Genomic DNA, 20,569 nt, shown 5'->3' on the forward strand with positions numbered 1-20,569 from the left:
TAAGGGCGGGCACAAGCCGGCGTGAGTAGGTTAAACGTTGAGTTTTATAAGGGCACCACGGGGTGACCAGCCCCTCCCCACCCAGCCCCACTTCTCCCACCCTCCACCCAGCCCCACCCTCTCCACCCAGCCCCTCCCCACCCAGCCCCTCCCCACCCTCCCCTCCCCTCCCCACCTAACCCCTCCCTCCCCACCCAGCCCCTCCCTGCACGACGGACACAATAATCCCCTGTGGGCTGGTGTAACCATGAGGTTCCTACCAGTATTATGCCAATGCAGACGTACATTCTATAGCAGTGTTATTCACAAATCTACAGAGGGGGGTCACTTTCGCCGATAAGACGTCAGTGTGAGGGCCGCCACACACTTGAATCCACTGGGTTTGACAGCACGATGGGGTGTTTTTACATTTGTGTATTTCCGCACGTCTGTGGCCGCCAGTGGTCGGTGGGCCTTGCAATGAACAACACTACTATGGAATAAAAACACAACAGCATAAGGATAGTGTGGAAAAAAAACACTCCACACATTATTTGGAATAGACTTTAAGCGAATATCCATTGTGGAATTCAAACGCTCAAATGCATGGAGACGATGACAGCACTTGCAGACGAGGCATACAAACACTGAAGCGCATACAGACTATGGAATAGAAAAACACTACACACACAATGGAATAAATAGACGCGGAATGGGTCCCCTCGCCGTGGTGACCCCACGCGAGTGGTAAGCACCGCGGTGCCCAGTTATGCGCTAGGACCCCTCGCTGGCTTTCATTCAGAGTCGGGTCATGGACGGTTTGCAAAAAAATGTCCTTGAATAAACGTGAGTTTTCCACAACCTGCCTGCAACTTCTCGGTCATTTGTCTCTCTCGCCACGGGTCATGGTCAAAGTATGTGCCAGACTGCAGGCCCTTTGCTCGCTCTTTTAGGATGGGCGTCTCCTCGCCATGGCCTGAACTGGCCCCAGTATCCACCGTTTAGTAATTTAGCTCGGTGGGTGGCGACGGCCATCACCGCGGGTTTCTGTGCATGATGTAGGCATGCTCTATAACATCCGTACTCCACACAGCCCTCTCAATAGGTGCCCATGTGTCCCGCCTGCCTCATGGGTATCTACATCTCGATTCCTATGTTCTAGGCCTCCACACCGTTCTCCACTTGCATCAGGTTTCAATGTGTCCCCCTCGGCGTGTCTCCAAGTGTCTCAGGTCCTCTGGTGTCAGGTCCCCCACGTGTCTCAGGTCCCCCACGTGTCTACACGAGTCCCAGATCCTCCATGTGTCCTCACATGTCTCAGGTCCCCCACGTGTCTACACGAGTCCGAGTTCCTCTCGTGTCTTCACGAGTTCCAGGTCCCACACGTGTTTCCACGTGTCTCAGGTCCCCCACGTGTCTACACGAGTCCCAGCTCCACAAATGTCCTCACGAGTTCGAGGTCCTCCACGTGTCTCAGGGCCCCCACGTGTCTACATGAGTCCCAGGTCCCCCACGTGTCCTCACGAGTTCCAGGTCCTCCACGTGTCCTCACGAGTTCCAGGTCCTCCACGTGTCTCAGGGCCCCCACGTGTCTCCACGAGTCCCAGCTCCTCTCGTGTCCTCACGAGTTCCAGGTCCTCTACGTGTCCTCACGTGTCTCAGGCTCCCGACACGTCTCCATGAGTCCCAGTTTGTGTCCACACATGTCCCCACGTGTCGTCGTGTCACGCCCACCCGCCATCGGCACATGTCACTTGTCGGCGAGCGCATGCAGGAGGAGCGCGCGTTCCTCCTCGGGCGTGTGCCCGCCGTGACGCGCGCGCACGATGCACGTGGGCCGGTGCAGGTTCAGCAGGAAGACGAGCTGCTGCCGCTCCCGCCGCAGCGCCTCCATCTGTGAGCGCAACTCTGTGTTCAGTGCCTCCAGCTGCTCCGACTCCTGGGGCAGAGGGGGGGGGGGGGTACATCAATCAATAAACCTATCCATTGGTACATAAGGGCCTCTCTCCCCAAGCTGCCATCACCGTTCACGATGTACTGATCCGCACGGTAATGAATACCTCAAGACGTTCGTCCAATAACACTGTGGTCTTCAAAGGAAATACAGTAGAACCCCTCTTAACACCACCCCTGTTAACGACGAATCGCTTAGCCACAGGCCTCCATAGAGCCCAATGTGTTCACTTCCCGACCATTCCCCTGTTAACGACGGGCTGTTGTAGTTATATCTTGATTTGAAGCTTTCGTGACTGCAGGAATCCATACTCTTTGGTTCTTTCGGTAAAGTCACGTAACTAGAAAAATAAAACAAAATAATTTTTTTCTTTCTATTATTGACCTATATTATTTTAATTTTAATATATGTGATATATGATTTTTATTTTGTTTTATTTTTCTACCTCCGTGACTTTACCGAAAGAACCAAAGAGTATGTTGTAGTTACAATTAATATGAAATAATTCATTATTTTACCGTGTTTTTATATTATGTGTTTATAATGTTGTTAGTATCTTTATGCATTAATAGCCACTGCTTAAATATCATAAAGTACGGTATTTTGGGTGAAAAGGGTAACTTTCTATGCTATCGAAACGAATTAGGCCTTTAACGTGTATTTCCTATTCTCGCTTAACGACCAAATCGCTTAACGACCGGTTTCATGGAACCAATTACCGTTGTTAAGAAGGGTTCTACTGGATATAACGTTTCGGGTAATGGCCCTTGAAAGCATAATCAATATTTTAATGATGCGGGGGGGGGGGGGGAGCAAAGGACGGGGCTACCTGAGTGGATGGGGCCAGAATCAGAGCTGGAGGCGGGGCTAGCTGCCGAGTGGGCGGGGCGAGTTATCGAGCGGGTGGGACTTGTTACCGAGTGGGTGGGACGAGTTCTGGAGTGGGCGGGGTTAGTTGCCGATTGGGCGAGACTATTCTATGGGTCTTTCGGTAAAGCCACGTAGAAAGAAAAACAATAAAAATATCACGACGTTTCGATCACAACACAAGCAATCGTCTTCAGGTGAGAGAGGGTCGGGACTAGTTGCCGAGTGGGCGGGGGGTTAGTTGCCGAGTGGGCGGGACTAGTTGCTGAGTGGGCGGGGCGATTGCAAAGTAGGCGGGGCTTGTAGTGTGGGGGAGGGGTAGCAGGGGGGGGGGGGGGTTACCACGTGTCCTGGTCGAGCATCCCAGAAATGTGGTGCTCAGGGTTATGGGGTCGTGGTGTATGGGGTTAGAGGTCTGGGGTCTGGTGGCGCTGTCCCCCTCCTCACCCGCTGGAGGCATTCCGTCCGTTCTCGCTTCTTGTTGCGACACTTTGCCGCAGCCATCTTATTCCTCTCCCGTCGCCGCTGCCTCCGTTCTTCCTCCTCAGCCGAGACCTTGACAGTATATGAATACAGTATATATGCATTAATTCACTGACAGTATACATACAGCGCGCACACACTGACAGTATACGTCCAGTAGGCACCGACAGTATATGTGCAGTACACACGCAATATACGCAACACATACCCACTGACAGTATGCATACAGTATACACACACCTGGACAGTAAACATTCAGTATATACAGTATATATACAGTACACACCGACATACATGCATTATACTTATCGACAGGAAATATATACTGTATACATACTGACAAGTATACATACGGTATACACAATCCGACAATATACATACAGGATACACACTCACAGGCAGTATACATAGAGTATACACACCCCAGGTGTGTGTCTGTGTGCACGCTGTACAGGTGTGTGTTTGCACACTGTACAGGTTACTGTGTGTGTATGTGGGCACGCTGTACAGGTGTGTGTGCTGTACAGGTGTGTGTGCACACTGTGCAGGTATGTGTGTGTGTACGCTGTGCAGGTGTGTGTGTGTGCTGTACAGGTGTGTGTGTGCTGTAGAGGTGTGTGTGTGTGTGCTGTACAGGTGTGTGTCTGTGCTGTACAGGTGTGTGGGTGTGTGCTGTATAGGAGTGTGTGTGTGTGTGTGCTGTAAAGGTGTGTGTGTCTGTGCTGTACAGGTGTGTGTGTGTGTGCTGTATAGGAGTGTGTATGTGTGTGCATGCTGTACAGGTGTGTGTGTGCACGCTGTACAGGTGAGTGTATATTTAATCCGTCGGCTTTCGCGACCAATATCCATAATACAGTTTTTTTGTTAGATCTCGTGAATATGTAAATGTGTCGTTAACTCTCCCAAAAACCCCCACCACATCACTCAAGAAGTGCTCACAAGTGATGCCATCACATCTACCCCTCTGTTTAAGGAACGAAACAGGATTTATCCACAAATCTGGCTGTCGCCTGATGAAGCTCATTGTAATTACTGCTGAATCGTCGTACTCAGATTGTAAATGTTGTGGCTTTGCTCTCCAGCAAACCGGTGTGCTGTTCTAGTGACGAATTGGCATGTTCTGTTTACGTGACAAACCTTACTAATTGGCTGTCGGGTGGTGGCGGGTTTAACGACACATTTATATTTGTACGCGATCTAACCCAAAATAACTTTAAGGTGTGTATGTGTATGCAGACGCTGTATAGGTGTGTTTGTGTGTGCATGCTGTACAGCTTTGTGTGCTGTACAAGTGTGTGAGCGCGATGTTTACAGGTGTATGTGTAAATTTCGATTTAAAGCTTTCGTGACTGCAGGGATTCATCTTCTTGGTTCTTTCGGTAAAGTCACGTAGAAGGGAAATAATCAAATAATAATAATAAACATTATAAAATACAATTTGTATTTTATTACGTTTTATTATGATACAATTTTAAATACAATTTGTATTTTATTATGTTTCATTTTTATTATTTTATTATTTCCCTTCTACGTGACTTTACCGAAAGAACCAAGAAGATGAATCTCTGCAGTCACGAAAGCTTTAAATCGAAATTTACAAGAAGAGGTGTATGTGTAGTATACAGGCGTGTGTCCGTATAGTACAGGGGGGCCATATGTATGTGTGCACGTGACCTACCGGCGCGCGGGTCGGGTAGGGTCGAGGCCTCTCCATGGAGCCCACGGCAGGCCCCAGCGATGGCCCAGCCCCGGTGTCCGCGGGCCCTAGGCCCTGCGCGGCGCGCTTGCTCTGGATGGCGAGACGCAGGCCCTCCTTCACCAGGGGGGTCAGACTGCCCAGCTCCTCCATGAGCGAGAACGGAGACACGGGGCCCCCGGCCTGCGCGGCCGCCTCCGGCCACTGGGGGCCACCGGGTTGCCCCTGCGGCATCATGACGACGGCGGAGTCGGGGCACGGGGGAGCGGGGGCCTCGGGATCACGGCGGTGTCGGGGTCCGGAGGTCCTGGGTGCGAGGCCGCGGCTCGGCGCAAGGATCGGCGGCAGGTGTTGGGTCGGAGGCGGTCAGATCGGTTGGAGCTCTGCACAAACAACAACAACAACGACATTGACACCAGATACGAAGGGGATTGGTGACGCAGTGGTTCACACATTGCGATGTGAAATCGTCGACCCCCAGTTTGCAGTCCCTGCTACGGCTATTGACGATGCCAGCAGTCCCGAGTGATATAGGAACCAGTCCTGATGTTCCCTCGCTTCACCAACACGCATTGGACCAGGGTGGTTAAAGTATGGTATGACGAAAGCATTTGTCATCGAAACAACGCGAATTCAAACAACGCGACATGTAAAAATCGTAACTATTCTATACTCTCGCGTATGATGGTCTGCGAGCCATAACGAGAGGGCTTCAGCAGAGTTCGTGTAGTTTTGCTCTTCGTTCTCCTTTGAAAGAGCGCAGACTACAGCAGCGTTGAACTCTATCGTCCATGGTTTGGGTTGCATGCCTACACTCGCATTATTATGGCTTGTCTTTAATAGTCCATTCATTAAGGACTTGTGCTCATCGGCCTGCCGTCGATGTCACACTGGTTGCGACACTCCTCGAAGACACCGGCGTTCCATCAACCGCATCAGAACATCAACTCGAACTAAAGTGAGGTTGTTCCGGTAAACACCTGAATTCCATGTCATCGAAGCGAACGAGCGTAACCAGGGACATCGTCGAACGATGTCAAGTCTCCGTTTCCACCGCGCGAAACACGCGCGGCGCGCGGCGTTCTGCGCGTAAAGCTCCGGGTGGTCACGCGGCGCTCTGCAAGCGGCGGAGTGGTGCACAAGCAAATCAAGTGCACGATCGAGGGAACACGTGCGTGTGTGTATGTGTGTGCGTGTGTGCGTGTGTATGTGCGTGCGTGTGTGTGTGTGCGTGTGTGTGTTTGTGTGTGCGTGTGTGTGTGTGCGTGTGTGTGCGTGTATGTGTGCGTGTGTGTGTGTGCGTGTATGTGTGTGTGTGCGTGTGTGTATGTGTGCGTGTGTGCATGTGTATGTGTGCGTATGTGTGCGTGTATGTATGTGCGTGTGTGTATGTGTGCGTGTGTGTATGTGTGTGTATGTGTGTGTGCGTTTGTGTGTGTATATGTGCGTGTGTATGTGTGCGTGTGTGTATGTATGTGTGTGTGCGTGTGTATGTGTGCGCGTGTGCACGTGTGCGTGTGTGTGTGCGCGCGTTTATGTGTGTGTGTGCGTGTGTATGTGTGCGCGTGTGCGTGTGTGTATGTATGTGTGCGTGTGTGTATGTATGTGCGTGTGTGTATGTGTGCGTGTGTGTATGTGTGCGTGTGTGTATGTGTGTGTGCGTGTGTGTGCGTGTATATGTGCGTGTGTATGTGTGTATGTGTGCGTGTGTGTATGTGTGTGTGCGGGTGTATGTGTGCGCGTGTGCACGTGTGCGTGTGTGTATGTGTGTGTGCGTGTGTATGTGTGCGCGTGTGCGTGTGTGTATGTGTGTGTATGTGTGTGCGTGTGTGTGCGTGTATGTGCGTGCATGTGTGCGTGTGTATGTGTGCGTGCGTGTGCGTGTGTATGTGTGCGTGTGTGTATGTGTGCGTGTGTATGTGTGCGTGAGTGTATGTGTGCGTGTGTATGTGTGTGCGTGCATGTGTGTATGTGTGCGTGTGTGCGCGCATGCGATGCATGTGGTAGTGTAGCGGTTAGCGCGCTCCACTACGAACCCAGAGACCCGAGTTCGTTCCCCGCTCTCGGCCAACACCAGTGACGATTAATTTGAACCGGTTCTGGGCCTCCCCTAGGTCGACTCAGCCTCAAATGAGTACCCGGTGTGGTTCGTAAACATTTCCACTAGGAAGACAAAGCGGCAGGGCGTTGTGCTGGCCACCCACCCCCTCGTGTGCCGTGTCGGACTTTATAGGTGCTCGCTAACAGCACTTGCCCCAACAGTCTGTCAAGACTATACGGGGGGTCTTGTCTTGCATGCCATGCAAACCACAACCACGCGTCCTATATGACGACAGTCCACTTAATCATTGGAGGGGGGGGGGGGAGATTCACTTAACTCGCTCAAAGCAAAACTGCGCTGTGGTTTTACTTTAAAAAGTTGATCAATGTTTGCCCCGATCTCCATAACGGAATTGTGCCTCTGTGGCGCCGTGCACTGTGATTTGAGTAAAAGTCCGTAACGTGTTGCTTCTGGAACTTTACATGACACGGGCAACAACGTAACTACGCGCTTGATAATATCTCGTGAAAAACAATCAGCAATGATCCAGTCCAACACTCGTCACTGAACCCATCGCCACACGCGCCGCCAATCCTCTACGCGACAGTTCTTATCGCACACATTACAGTATATACGATACAGTATATACTTTACAACTGCTTTTGTGTTTAGTTTGTTTGGTACGTACGGTGCGAAATAAGTTGAACATACGACAGTACACTATACTGTATGCGTGCCATGAAGTTGCACACTTTAATGAATGTGTACAGCAACAGGTTCATTACAATAATTGCGGTGAATTAATTAATTAATGGGAAGGTTAACCTGCCGAAACGTCGGCAACTGTGAAATAAACCCTGCAATTTGTTGTGCACATTTATTTATAACATGTTTATAAACCGTGGAAATGATTTAAGTTAATCATAAACGGATCGCAATGATGCATCATGCACACCCTATTCTGTGTACGTGTGTGTGTTCATTTGTATGTGAGAGCGGTGCACTACGAACCCGGCCACCCGAGTTAGATTCCTGCTCAGGGCCAACATCGGTGACGATTATCTGAACCTGTCCTGGGCCTCCCCTGGGTCGACTCAGCCTCAAATGAGTACCTGGTGCGGTGCGTAAAAACATCGCCAATGGGGAGACAAAGGCGGCTGGGCGTGGTGCTGGCCACCCACCCCCCTCGTGTGCCGTGCTCGCTAACAGCACTTGCCCCAACAGTCTGTTGAAAGGTGTATGTGATAATCGATGTCTTTGTGTGTATATATGTGTGTGCTTACGTAGTGTGATGGTGCTCGCTAATAGCATCTGCCCCAACAGTCTGTTAAAAAGCTGAAAGGGAGATCTTTATCTTTGAATGTGTATGCGTGTGAACACGTGTCAGTGCTGTACACGTGTGCTTCACCTCTCCCTCCTCCTCACCCGGGCGGCCCCGCAACCTAACGCGCGACCTGGGCGCGTTAGGTTGCATACGAACGTCGCGCCATGTAACCACGCGCACGGTGAGAGCGCGACTCCTGTCGTGACACAGGGCCTCGCGAAGGATCACCCATTCCTAACCCAACTGACAGCGAATACTCTCTAAATTGAAATTCAGTTCCTAAAGAAACTCCCAGTACGTTGAGTGAAACGTCGGACATCATTATGAGCAACACTCGGATAGCTGTCCTGTTAAATATATTCGTCCATAACAATACCTCTTCGTGTGCTTTAATGAAGGGCCGAAACGTTATCTCGTACCTACTTTTCTGGTGAAGGCCGCAGTGTTATTGTTTTTGTTTGTTATTTGTGCCAACGCAGTGATCACCAAATAATAATTAGTTTAACTTTCATTTTAAGGTCGTAAGTCTCAAGGTATTATTCTGTGTGTGCGTGTCTCGGGGTCACGACAACTCTCGTGAACGTGACTCAAACCGAGTGAGATTTTAGTCGGAGGTGGTGATGATGTGCTACCCTTGCCCGATGGAAAATCGACGAAAGCGCTACAAGAAAACGGTGCTCAATTGACAAGAAAGCTGCACAGTGGGTTAGCAGCCCCCTCCAATGGAACCTGCAGAGCTGCGCCGAGTCTCAAGGCACATCTCAGGAGGGTCCTGCCCTGAGATGTTGGAGTGCAAACTCGTGTCTTTGTCGAGGAATACTTCTCAATTCATCATCATCAACCATGATTTATCCACTGCTCAGCGAACGTCTCTTCCAGCTCCTGCCATCTATCACGGCCCTGCGTTGATGTAAAAATCCACCTAAGCGCCTGCATACGATATTACTTTATCGCTCCATCTCCGCGGTGGATGTAAAACCCGGGCGCGTTTCCTCCCTCACTCTGTCAATCGTCTCGACCAGCCACCATCGTCCATGCTGGCGTTCATTTTACTGTGAGATCGAGGAGGCTGCTAATCTCTGCGTAGCTGCGCTTCTGGTTGTTGCACAAAGTCGCATCTGATGTTTCGCCGCGCTAATTTCATCCCAGGTCTCCCTTGAGAGAGGTGGTTTCAGTGGGATCTCACCTGCTCAAGCACACATCTCGTATATCCATTAACCTCTACACGTGACCACGTCAGATTGTAATCGTTTTCTGTGAGTTGGGTTAAGAATGGATGATCTTTCGCGAGGTTCGATGTCGCGACAGGTGTCGCGCTCTCTCCGTGCGCATGTTTACATGGCGCGACGTCAGGACGCGACCCCACGCGCCCAGGTCGCGACACGACGGGGCCGCCCGCGTGAGCGAGTAGGAGGTGAGCGGGTAAGGAGGAGAGAGGAGGAGGAGACGCGGAAAGGTGAAGTGACGGCGGAACACACGTGTAGTCTGAACATACTTTAGGTGTAAGAGCTGTTAGTGAGCACCTATGAAGCACGGCACTGTACAAGAGGTGTGGCCAAAACCGCGCCCGGCCGCCTTTGTCTTCCCAGCGCTGATGTTTATACACCGCACAAGGTGCTCATTTAAGAGTTTACCTAGGTGAGGCGCAGGACCGGTTCAGGTATCAATCAGCACTGTCGTTAGCCGTGGCTGGGAATGGAAATAACACCACCGCTCCCCGTAAACACACACAGACTCGCATCGTATACCGAGAGGGAGAACTCCATCAAGCAGTGGATAGACCATGTCTGATCACATAATAACTGTATGCAATGATGTCCATGTACAGATAATGACATCAGTGGCGAGAGGGATAGAAGCTTGTCCCTGGGGTCCCCTCTTTACAAACCCGCACTGATCAGCGTGGTGAACTATGGTCAAACAACCCCGAGGACCGACAGACATCATCTCGCTGTGAATTAACAAAAAGATGAACAATATTGCATTGTTACCGAGTTCATAGTTAACAATGACAGCACACACACAATGACAATGGGTGGAGAAGAAGAGAACGCGGACCAGGGCACAGCACGAATCACAGCCTGGCACCACACGTGAGTCGATGGGATGGACACGGCGAGGCGGAATGATGGCCGGTGGACGAGACTGGTGACAGAATGACAGCTAAAGGAGTGATCGCGTCCACGTGGGATGACCACTGCGGAGGTGGAGCCACGATATCATCAGTTAATGTGTAGGTGGATGGACTCTGATGATGATATCAAGAATGAAAGTAGGAGGTAATGAACGGTCCCTTACCTGCTCCGGGTGCACGTGAACGTGAAGTTGCGCTTAGTTGAGTCCCACTCTGTTCGATTATGTTTCGGTCCCGTTCGGCTTGGCTCGGCTTGGATTGACTTGTCTCGGCATGGTTCGGGTTCAGGTTCTATTATTAATTTTTAGCAGGTTCGGGTTGGATAAGTACGGTTCGGCTCGGTCCGACTTAGCTGGGTTGGGTTCCACTAGGTTTCATTCGACTCGGCCCGGTCTGGTGTTGTTGTTTTTTTGTCTCGATCTGGTTCGGCTCGGATCGGTGCCGCTTGTGTTTTTTTTTCTCACCCCGGCTCGGTTCGGTTCCGTTCCGCCACGTGCCCGCCGCGCTCCCCATGTCTCGCTCGCGCCGCGAGCGCGCCTCTTATACCCGGCACGGCTGGCGGTGACGTCATTCTATTTCAGGCGCGTGCGTGAGCGGCTCTCCCCCCGCTCCCTCACCCTTACCCCCCCACTCCCCCGCCCCTTCATGCCGGGCTCCTTTAGCGCCTGACGCAACCGGGGCGTGGGGAGAGTTTGGGGGGGGGGCTCGCGGATTCCCCAGTAGCGAGGGGGAGCTGGGGTCACATAACCCTGGGTCCCCTGGACGGGCAGGAGCTTCCAGGGGCAGTGGGGGTCCTGTCGGGTAGCTGGAGGGGTTCACTGTGCGCTGGGAGTGGTATCAGTGACAATTATGTGAAACGGTCCTGCACCTCTTCAAGGTCGACTTAGCCGTAAAATGATTAAGATGGTGCAGCGTGTAAACACGAGTTCTGGGGATCCCTGCGTTACTGTGACGACTTGTCACCGCTATAGCCAATTACTTGGTTCACCGACGATGTGAATCGACATGTTCGCGCGAGACATGGGCCAATGTATGATTTAAGGCATTAGCGCAGTGGTGACAGACATAAGTTTGATTTTGTAGCCCTTCCCCCTCCCCCTTCCCCACAGCTAAACCCACACACACTGTGGAACTGTATTGGCCAAACATTCCAATGCTGAGCGCACACAGCATCTGTCAACGTTTGGCAGGACCCTCTTTAAAAGGAGTCTTGAGACTCTGCGCGGCTTTGCTGGGTAGTAAACGAGCGTCATCTGAATTAACAGCTGAGCCTGCCTGGCCTCATTTGTATTTTCATTGTTGGCCCTCAATTCCCGCAATGTTGATCGTCGGCTTCCCGAGTCTAAAGCGCCGGATCTACGGCGTCGGTGTCGATTCTCAGCTGCGTGGCCCTTCCAGACCAGACCCAACAGCCACGACCATCCAGGATCGATCCACTGCTGGACGAAGGCTTTCACCGCAAGCGCTGGAATTGTCGCTAGAGGGAGAGAGAGAGAGCGAGCGAGCAGGTCCCCGCAGAGGAGCAGCAGCAGCGGGCACCCCACGCCTCGCGCCCCCTAGCGGCACGGCAGCAGCACTCGCGCCGTGGACAGCGGCATGGGGGGGGGGGCGTTCGTTGCGCGTGGCTGTGATGCCGAGTGGTGCTGCTGGCTGATGCTGCGCGTGGCTGTGATGCCGAGTGGTGCTGCTGGCCGATGGCTGGGGGTGCTGGCTATCACACTGGGTGGTGATGCTGGTTGTGCCGAGTGTTGCAGGGCGAGGCATGATCGTGCTGGCTGGTGCTGGCTGCTGGCTGGTGCAGGGTGGGGCCGGGTGGTGCTGGACGTGCCGAGTGGTGCAGGGTGGTGCAGGGAGGTTGCCGGTGTCACTCCGCTCGTTGACGTCGCTGTAAATTAATCGCGGGAGATGGCGGAGCGAGAGACACGAGACGGGACGAGGTGGGAGGGGAGACGGTAGGAGGTGGGACGAGAGAGGTGACGAGGGCTCGTGGTGGCCCGTGAAGGCCAGGATAATCGCGGGGGCCCCGTGAAGGCCGGACTGGTGGAAGGTGGCGTGGGCCCGCCCGGCTGGGAGGGTGGGTGGGCCCGAGTGGGGCCGCTCGCGGGCCGCGTAGAACCTTCCCGGGTAAACATCTCGACCATGGCAACAGCGGCGGCTGCTGCTGCGGCTGCTGCTGCTGCTCGCGGAATGGGCTCTTGCCCGCGCCGCTATTTGTGGTCGTGAGGCAATGCCGGAGATGGGGAGGGGTAGGTGAGTGGGACATGAGCGGTTTGGCCTCTCTATGTAATGTGAATAAGGACCATTGCCCGAAACGTCGCCCGAAGCGTCGCCCATTATATACTATTTATTTTTTATGGCCACATCGGTATCGACGAATGTGTTGAGTTTTTTGGGGTCAGGTGGGTGGATATGTAAATGGGGACGTGGCTAGACGAGCAGGTAGATAGATGAGGGTGATGGTCGTGGGTGAGTGAGTGAGTAGGTGAGTGGGCGGGGAGGTGAGTGGGTGAGTGAGTAGGTGAGTGAGTGAGTGCGTAGGTGAGTGGGTATGTGAGTGGGCGGGGGAGGTGAGTGAGTGGGTGAGTGAGTGAGTAGGTGAGTGGGGGTATGTGAGTGGGCGGGGAGGTGAGTGAGTGGGTAAGTGAGTGGGTGAGTGAGTGGGTGAGTGAGTAAGCGAGTAGGTGAGTGGGTATGTGAGTAGGCGGGGAGGTGAGTGAGTAGGTAAGTGAGTGAGTAGGTGAGTGAGTAGGTGAGTGGGGGTATGTGAGTGGGCGGGGAGGTGAGTGAGTGGGTGAGTGAGTGAGTAGGTGAGTGGGGGTATGTGAGTGGGCGGGGGAGGTGAGTGAGTGGGTGAGAGAGTAGGTGAGTGGGCAGGGAGGTGAGTGGGTAAGTGAGTGAGTAGGTGAGTGGGTGAGTGAGTGGGTGAGTGAGTGAGTAGGTGAGTGGGTATGTGAGTGGGCGGGGAGGTGAGTGAGTGGTTGAGTGAGTGGGTGAGTGGGTGAATGGGTATGTGCGTGGGCGGGGAGGTGAGTGAGTGGGTGAGTGAGTGAGTAGGTGAGTGGGGGTATGTGAGTGGGCGGGGGAGGTGAGTGAGTGGGTGAGTGAGTAGGTGAGTGGGCAGGAGGTGAGTGGGTAAGTGAGTGAGTAGGTGAGTGAGTTGGTGAGTGAGTGGGTGGGTGAGTGAGTAGGTGAGTGGGTATGTGAGTGGGCGGGGAGGTGAGTGAGTGGGTGAGTGAGTGAGTGAGTAGGTGAGTGGGCAGGAGGTGAGTGGGTAAGTGAGTGAGTAGGTGAGTGAGTGGGTGAGTGAGTGGGTGGGTGAGTGAGTAGGTGAGTGGGTATGTGAGTGGGCGGGGAGGTAAGTGAGTGGGTGAGTGAGTGAGTAGGTGAGTGGGGGTATGTGAGTGGGCGGGGGAGGTGAGTGAGTGGTTGAGTGAGTGGGTGGGTGAGTGAGTAGGTGAGTGGGTATGTGAGTGGGCGGGGAGGTGGGTGAGTGAGTGAGTGGGTGAGTGGATGAGCGCAGTTTCGGGATCTGCGGCCGAACTCCTGGACCCAGAGACCGGTAGTCGTTTGTATCCATCATTAAGTCTAAGCCAGGTTTGCGAGAAACTTAACATTGTTGTTGTTAATCCAAAGAGCTCAGGCTGTGTAAGATCAGTGCGCATTCGTGATGGGCTGGGCTCATAAGAGTGGGCGATAATTGGGAGTGGGTGGTTGAGTTTATAGGTGAGAGGGTAGGTGTGCGGGTGAGTGGGTAAATGAGTGGGTAGGGGAGTGAGTTGGTAGGTGAGTGAGCTGGTAGGTGAAGGGGTAGATGAGTGGGTAGATGAGTGGGTAGGGGAGTGAGTTGGTAGGTGAGTGAGCTGGTAGGTGAAGGGGTAGATGAGTGGGTAGATGAGTGGGTAGGTGAGTGAGTTGGTAGGTGAAGGGGTAGGTGATTGAAATTCGCTTCTGGAGCCTTCACCGTGGGCAGTCAGGGGCAGCCACCCTCTACCCATCCATTCGCCCCCTGCCCTCTTGATGTGAAATCTTGAATTAACTCTTGATTTAAACTCTCTATTTAACTCTTTATTTAACTCTCGCTTCCCCTCCGCCTCACGGGGGGCCACATTTAGCTGCGCTGATTTGAGGTTTTAAAAATAGAGTCCGCGCAATGAGTGTCAGTGCGTGTGTGCGCGTGTGTCCGTGTGGTTTTGTCAGTGTGTGAGTGCGGTCAGTGTATGTACATGTGAGTGTGTTTAGTGAGAGTGTGTGTGTATGTCGGTACTGTAGAAGTGTTCGAGAGTATGCCAGTGATCGTCTGGTTGGCTACGTACGGTACGAATGAAGTTCAACATACATACGGTGTGTGAGTGTATGTAGAGTGTGTGTGTGTGAATCAGTGTGAGAGAGTGTACGAGTTATTGGTGGGTATTAATGTGTGAAGGTGTGTTTGTCACTGGGTGTGTATACGTGTCTATAAATCGGTGTGTGAGTGTATATAAGAGTGTCTGTATGATTTCTCGAGTGTGTAAGACGGTATTGTAGTGGTTATCGCACTGTGCTACAAACCAGGCCACCTAAGTTCGATTCCCACTCACAACTAAGAACAATGGCGAATATTTGAACCGGGCCTCCCGAAAGTTGACTGAGCCTAAACTGAAGTATGTGCGAGTGTGAATATCTGTATGAGTGAGTGTGGAGTGTCTGTGTGCGGATATTTTTCCCTTGGGAAGGGCAACACGTGCCAGGAAATCTGTAGTCAAGGAGACGCATACCAACCACACAACTACACAGCCACGCAGTCACCCGCAGAGCCACACACAGTCACACCAAGAGACACACACAACGTCAAGACAAATACAAAGATCCCCCGTATAGCCTTAACAGACTGTTGGGGCAAGTGCTCTTTGGGAGTACCTATGAAGGCCGGCACGGCACATGGACGGCGATGTTTTACGCACCACACCAGGTACTCATTTGGGGCTAAGTCTACCTAGGGGAGGCCTAGGACCGGTTCATATAATCGTAACTGGTGTTGGCTGTGAGCTTGAATTCGGGTCGCTGGGCTCATAGTGCAGCGCGCTAACCGCTACACCGCCGCTCCCCAGTCACACAACGAGACACACTCACGCACAGACCCACACACAGTCACACACACAGTCACACAACGAGACACACTCACATACAGACCCACATACAGTCACACACACAATTCACACAACGAGACACACTCACGCACAGACCCACATACAGTCACACACACAGTTCACACAACGAGACACACTCACATACAGACCCACACACAGTCACACACCCACAGTCACACAACGAGACACACTCACACACAGACCCACACACAATCACACACAGACTCACACACAGTCACACACAGACCCACACACAGTCACACACAGACCCACACAGTCACACACACACAGTCACACGACGAGACACACTCATACACAGACCCACATAGTCACACACAGACCCACACACAGAGACAGTCACACACACAGTCACACGAGACACAGTCATACACAGTCACACACGTATCCACACACAACCAGCGGAGCACGCGTGTACAGCAATGACACGTGTAAACACATTACCATACCAAGACAAAGATCCCCTCCCCCCAGTATAGCCTCTAACAGACTGTTGAGGAAAGTGCTGTCCGCCGGTACAGCGCACGAGGGGCAGTCGTGGCTAACACCACGCCCGGTCGGTCGCCTTTGTCCGCCAAACAAACGTTGGTTCCAAACCGCACGAAGTACTCGTTTTAGGCCGAGTTGACCTAAGGGAGTCCCAGAGCCGGTGCGCATGTTCGCCTTGGCCGCGCATCGAACTCGGGTTGGCCAGGTTTGTAGCGCAGCGCGCTGACCACCACCACCACCACCACGCCCGCTTTGAACAATCACAAACTCACAACCGCACAGGTAGAGGGACAGGGGGGGGGGCCCTGCCCCCCTCCTCCACAGGTGAGCGAAACCGTGACGTCATCGCCGGCAGGGTCTCGATCTTGTCATGACGTCACCGCCTACAGCAGCCTTCGTGGAGTCGGGGTGGGGGGGGGTGATGGGGGGAGGAGAGGGTGGGGATGGGGGTGTGCGTGGTGATGTATGGACATTTGGGGGGGGGGGGCTCCTTGTGGGGGTGATGACGCCATCTCATTAATTATTAATGAGTGGCATCATCCACTCCGCCAGGGGGGGGCACTGTGTGCGTGCGGAGGCCCAGGGTCCCCCTCGCTTACAGCTCCGGGGGGCTTATCCCTGCTCCGAGTTCGGGAACCACTCAATGCACCCCTCGCGAACCGCGTGCCGGGACTAGAACTGTGTTGTGAGTCAATGTGTCCGAGGATCTCACCCCCAACCCCCACCCCCTCCACTGGAGCCCCCGACAAGACACGGATTGTGAGGTGGGGGGGCTTGGAGATTGAGTCACCCCCCCCGCCACACCCCGGTTACGGTAAACGATGACCCCGTGCCGGGCAGGGGCGGGGGGCCTTGCCTCATCGCCCCCCACCGCCCGCCAGCCTCCCCGCCCGTGCCCTGCCCGTGTAGTTGACGCTTGGTTTCACGTGATATGGTTGTGCGGCTGTGTGCTGCTCGCGATGATGTCCGACGTTTCGCCCCACGGGCCGGGAGATTTACCGGGAACTGAAACGTCGGACATCGTAAAGGCGTCAAGTGGCGGGCGAGACCTGCGATCGCTCGACTCGGCTCCTTGAGCGCGGCGCGAATTCATTGCTAATTGGTGCTGGCGTTCGTTAATTGGTGCTAGTGGTGGGACTGGTCGTGGTTGTGGTGTTGTTGGTGGTGCTGTTGGTGGTGCTGGTAGTGGTTGTGGTGTTGTTGGTGGCGCTGGCAACGGCGAGGCAACTGATGTGGATCATGCCGCAAGACGAGATGTGTGAGGATCCGCGAGTGATTGTGGTGGTGGTGGTGATGATGTCATCCCATGCAACACAAGATTACCGACCCCGGGCACGTGAATGCGTGGGTTCAGAGCAAGGCAAAACGAGCGTTGAAGCGATGCTCATCCAGCCGTTCACATCTCTGAGCCATTGTTGGAAACTCTACATTCCTATGACAAAAGAGCGACTTTATCCCTCCCCACCACCCTGACACCATCCCTGTAAGGAAGCCCGCGGGGTCGCGTGGCCATCAACCCCAACAGCATGAGACCCGACCCGGGCTGTTCCGGGAACAACGCCTCCCGAGTGTGGCTCCCCACCTCCCTCCCCCTCGTCTCGCTGAACCCTCGTGGGATTATGGGCGTCATCCCGCCGGGCGGTGGTGCTGCAAAGTGCGGCGGTGGCTGCGCACGTGGCCTGCAATCCAGTCGCTGTGCAGGCGGCCAGGAGTTTGTGGATCACACCGATGTTGTGAGACTCCCTTCCCAGTGGGCGCTGAGGAGCCACACCCCGCTTGATACAGCAAATCTGGCTGTGACGGTCCCACCTGATGACGGAGACTTGTGTTGCCTCCGAAACGTCTTGATTTTTATTATTTTATTTTTTATTAATTTTAATTTCATTTTTTTACCTACGTGACTTTACCGAAAAAAATAAGAGTATGAGCCATTAATTCTAGATTTGAAGCTTTCGTGACTGCAAGGATTCATATTCTTAGGTTTTTTCGGTAAAGTCACGTAGGTAAAAAATTAAAATTATTTTAACTCTACTTTTAATAATTTTACTTTACCTACGTGACTTTACCGAAAAAAACTAAGAATAAGTATGAGCCATACCCCGGCTCGCCAGGAGAGGGCGGCACAGCAACGGTGGACTCCACCTGTTCGGTCTGGATGTGATTAATGCCCCCCCCCTCGTGCGAATGGGGATTCTCTGGGTGATCCGGTATCCTCCCACATGGAAACTCTCATAAACTGGCCGATCACACCAGCTTCATATATAGAGGACGGCAGAGCTTGGATAATTGTTCACTGCGGATTCCGCCGCCTATGTACGACGCTGTGGAAGCTGTCGAGAGAAAAGAGATGCCTGGGACAGAGCCCCGAGCGGCGCATGGCGGAGGCCTCGGCGGTGGAGCTGCGACTCTCATGGAGCTGCAGGGCACACGCGGCTTGCGAGGCGCGTGAGACGGGGCGGCGACCTGCGGTGAGCGTCCTCCGGTGGTGGTGGTGGCCAATACACAGCACACACACAGTGCACACAACTCTACACCAGCGCACGCGCGTTACATCGCCATGTGTAACACAGCCCCTGTGCAAGCCACCGCTGGATGAAGCCCTCCCCACGTCTCGTCAGTCATGGGGTGTTGAATGGCCACATTATACCACGCCCGTTCGTGCGGATTTGGCGAAGGGTGGGTTCCGTGACGATGACCAGTTCAGATATTACTCGGCACAGATGTTCGCCGTGCTCAGGAATGTAATTCTGAGGGCCCAGTTCATAGCGCAGCGCTCGCCAACCACTGCGCCACCGCTCTTCATATAAATCCCACCACCACCACACACGCACCCACCCAGACCCTATCCACACTACACACCTCGCACACCCACTGCGCCCTGAAGCCGCCAGGTGGCGCTGCAGCTCCACGCGTTTCCATACGGCTCCGGTCACCGTGAGTAGCTCGACAGAGTATATTGCCTTCGATACGGTTTGGTTGCGAGTGCCGTGCCGTGTACGATTATACGTGCGCACTGCTGGGTACTGCTATCGGTGGGGGCTTCATTTCCTACAGGACTATTTCCCGGCTCGTTAGCAGATTTGAGTCGGTGTCAACTTGGCGAGTAGTAGCACAGAGATAGATATACTGGATGTGGTGTGCCCAGTTCGAAATGTTTTCCGGGTCAACCCAAATAAACCGCGGCTGACATTAAGCCCAGCACTAAACGCACATACTCTTATTTCACACCACGTGGGGGTTTGTAACCGATATCAACAGTACCATGGAGGGGTTCTTACGACATAAATATGGCCAGATCACTGCATGACCAAACCCAAAAATCTTTATGAATCGCACACAATATACACACACAACACAAACAATACATGCCTATAATAGTCATATGCAGCCGCCTCTGCCAATCCACAGCTGGACAATACAACCACTGTTGTGATCGATACAATTACACAGTCACTGCACGCACACAAAGCTGAGCTCTGCTATTATTCCTTATGTAGCCATTCGCCCAAACGTGTATTTATCGGGACCCGCCAGGGTGAAAAATAAGAACAAAATTTTTCTTGCATCGTTTTACCACCGAATCACAAAGACGTGTGATTTAATAATTGTTAAAGGGTTACCAGTGTGTGTTGGAGAGAATATTATTTTCGAGTAAGGAATGTGATTTGAACCCTCTACACAATGTTACAAATATCAAGTGTCAATACTTGAGAACGTATTTGTGCCAATCTTTCTGCCCATGGTGGACACCGGTCGTGGTGGTGGACGCCTCAGCGCCGCCTGGCGACTCTAGTGCGGGGGTTGAAAGCAGAGCGCGGTGCAGCAACATTGTCGAGTTGTAAGATCGTGCTCACCGTCTCTTTAACATCCCCTACTCACCAGCGTGGCTAAGTATGGTAAAAAAAAACCTATTACACGCACGGTGTGGGCAGGCCCTCATCCAGCAGCGGAGTGACGTGTGTGGTTATCGCGCTGCAATTACGTGCGTGGTTATACCGTGTGCGTGGTCATCTCGTTTTTGTAAACTGGTGTTATCACATGAGTGGGGTCCCTAGGGCCGAGTAACGGGGGAAGAAGACATCCCCTCTGGAGCTGGGGTCTCTCCAGGGATACGTGGGGAGGCGCTAGCACACAAAGACACAGACGAACCCAGCGACAGACACAAACACACCGAGATAAAACACATATACTTAAGACACAAACACAGTGACACAGAGGTACACAAGAACAAACACTGGGACACGAGCCCATACAACATAAACGCTGTAACAACAATAACCCAGGTCCACCAGAGAAACAGGAACTCGGTCACAAGCCAAGACACAAGTCCAAGCAGAGCCTGGGGGGGGGGGGGGAGACGCACGTGTCACAAACTCCACGTGGGTCACACATGGCCCCCACGTGCGCCAATGGAGACCGCCGTGCCCACATGCGAGGCAGCCGCGCGCCACACACAGA

The 20,569-nt window shown here is 53.1% G+C and overlaps 1 protein-coding gene across 1 annotated transcript; it reads right to left on the minus strand.

Annotated features, from left to right (window-relative positions):
- Nucleotides 1-1,729: 1,729 nt before the first annotated feature.
- Nucleotides 1,730-5,348, minus strand: LOC144727286 (cyclic AMP-dependent transcription factor ATF-3-like). Its single transcript, XM_078606011.1, has 3 exons — nucleotides 4,962-5,348; nucleotides 3,248-3,355; nucleotides 1,730-1,918 (listed from the first exon to the last, which is right to left on the minus strand). The coding sequence occupies exons 1-3, from the start codon at nucleotides 5,214-5,216 to the stop codon at nucleotides 1,730-1,732; spliced, it is 552 nt and encodes a 183-aa protein (XP_078462137.1). The 5' UTR covers nucleotides 5,217-5,348.
- Nucleotides 5,349-20,569: the final 15,221 nt, after the last annotated feature.

The sequence above is a fragment of the Lampetra planeri genome, chromosome 25 (genome assembly GCF_965212315.1).
Source record: "Lampetra planeri chromosome 25, kcLamPlan1.2.h2, whole genome shotgun sequence".
In the NCBI taxonomy this organism is placed as follows: Eukaryota; Metazoa; Chordata; class Hyperoartia; order Petromyzontiformes; family Petromyzontidae; genus Lampetra; species Lampetra planeri.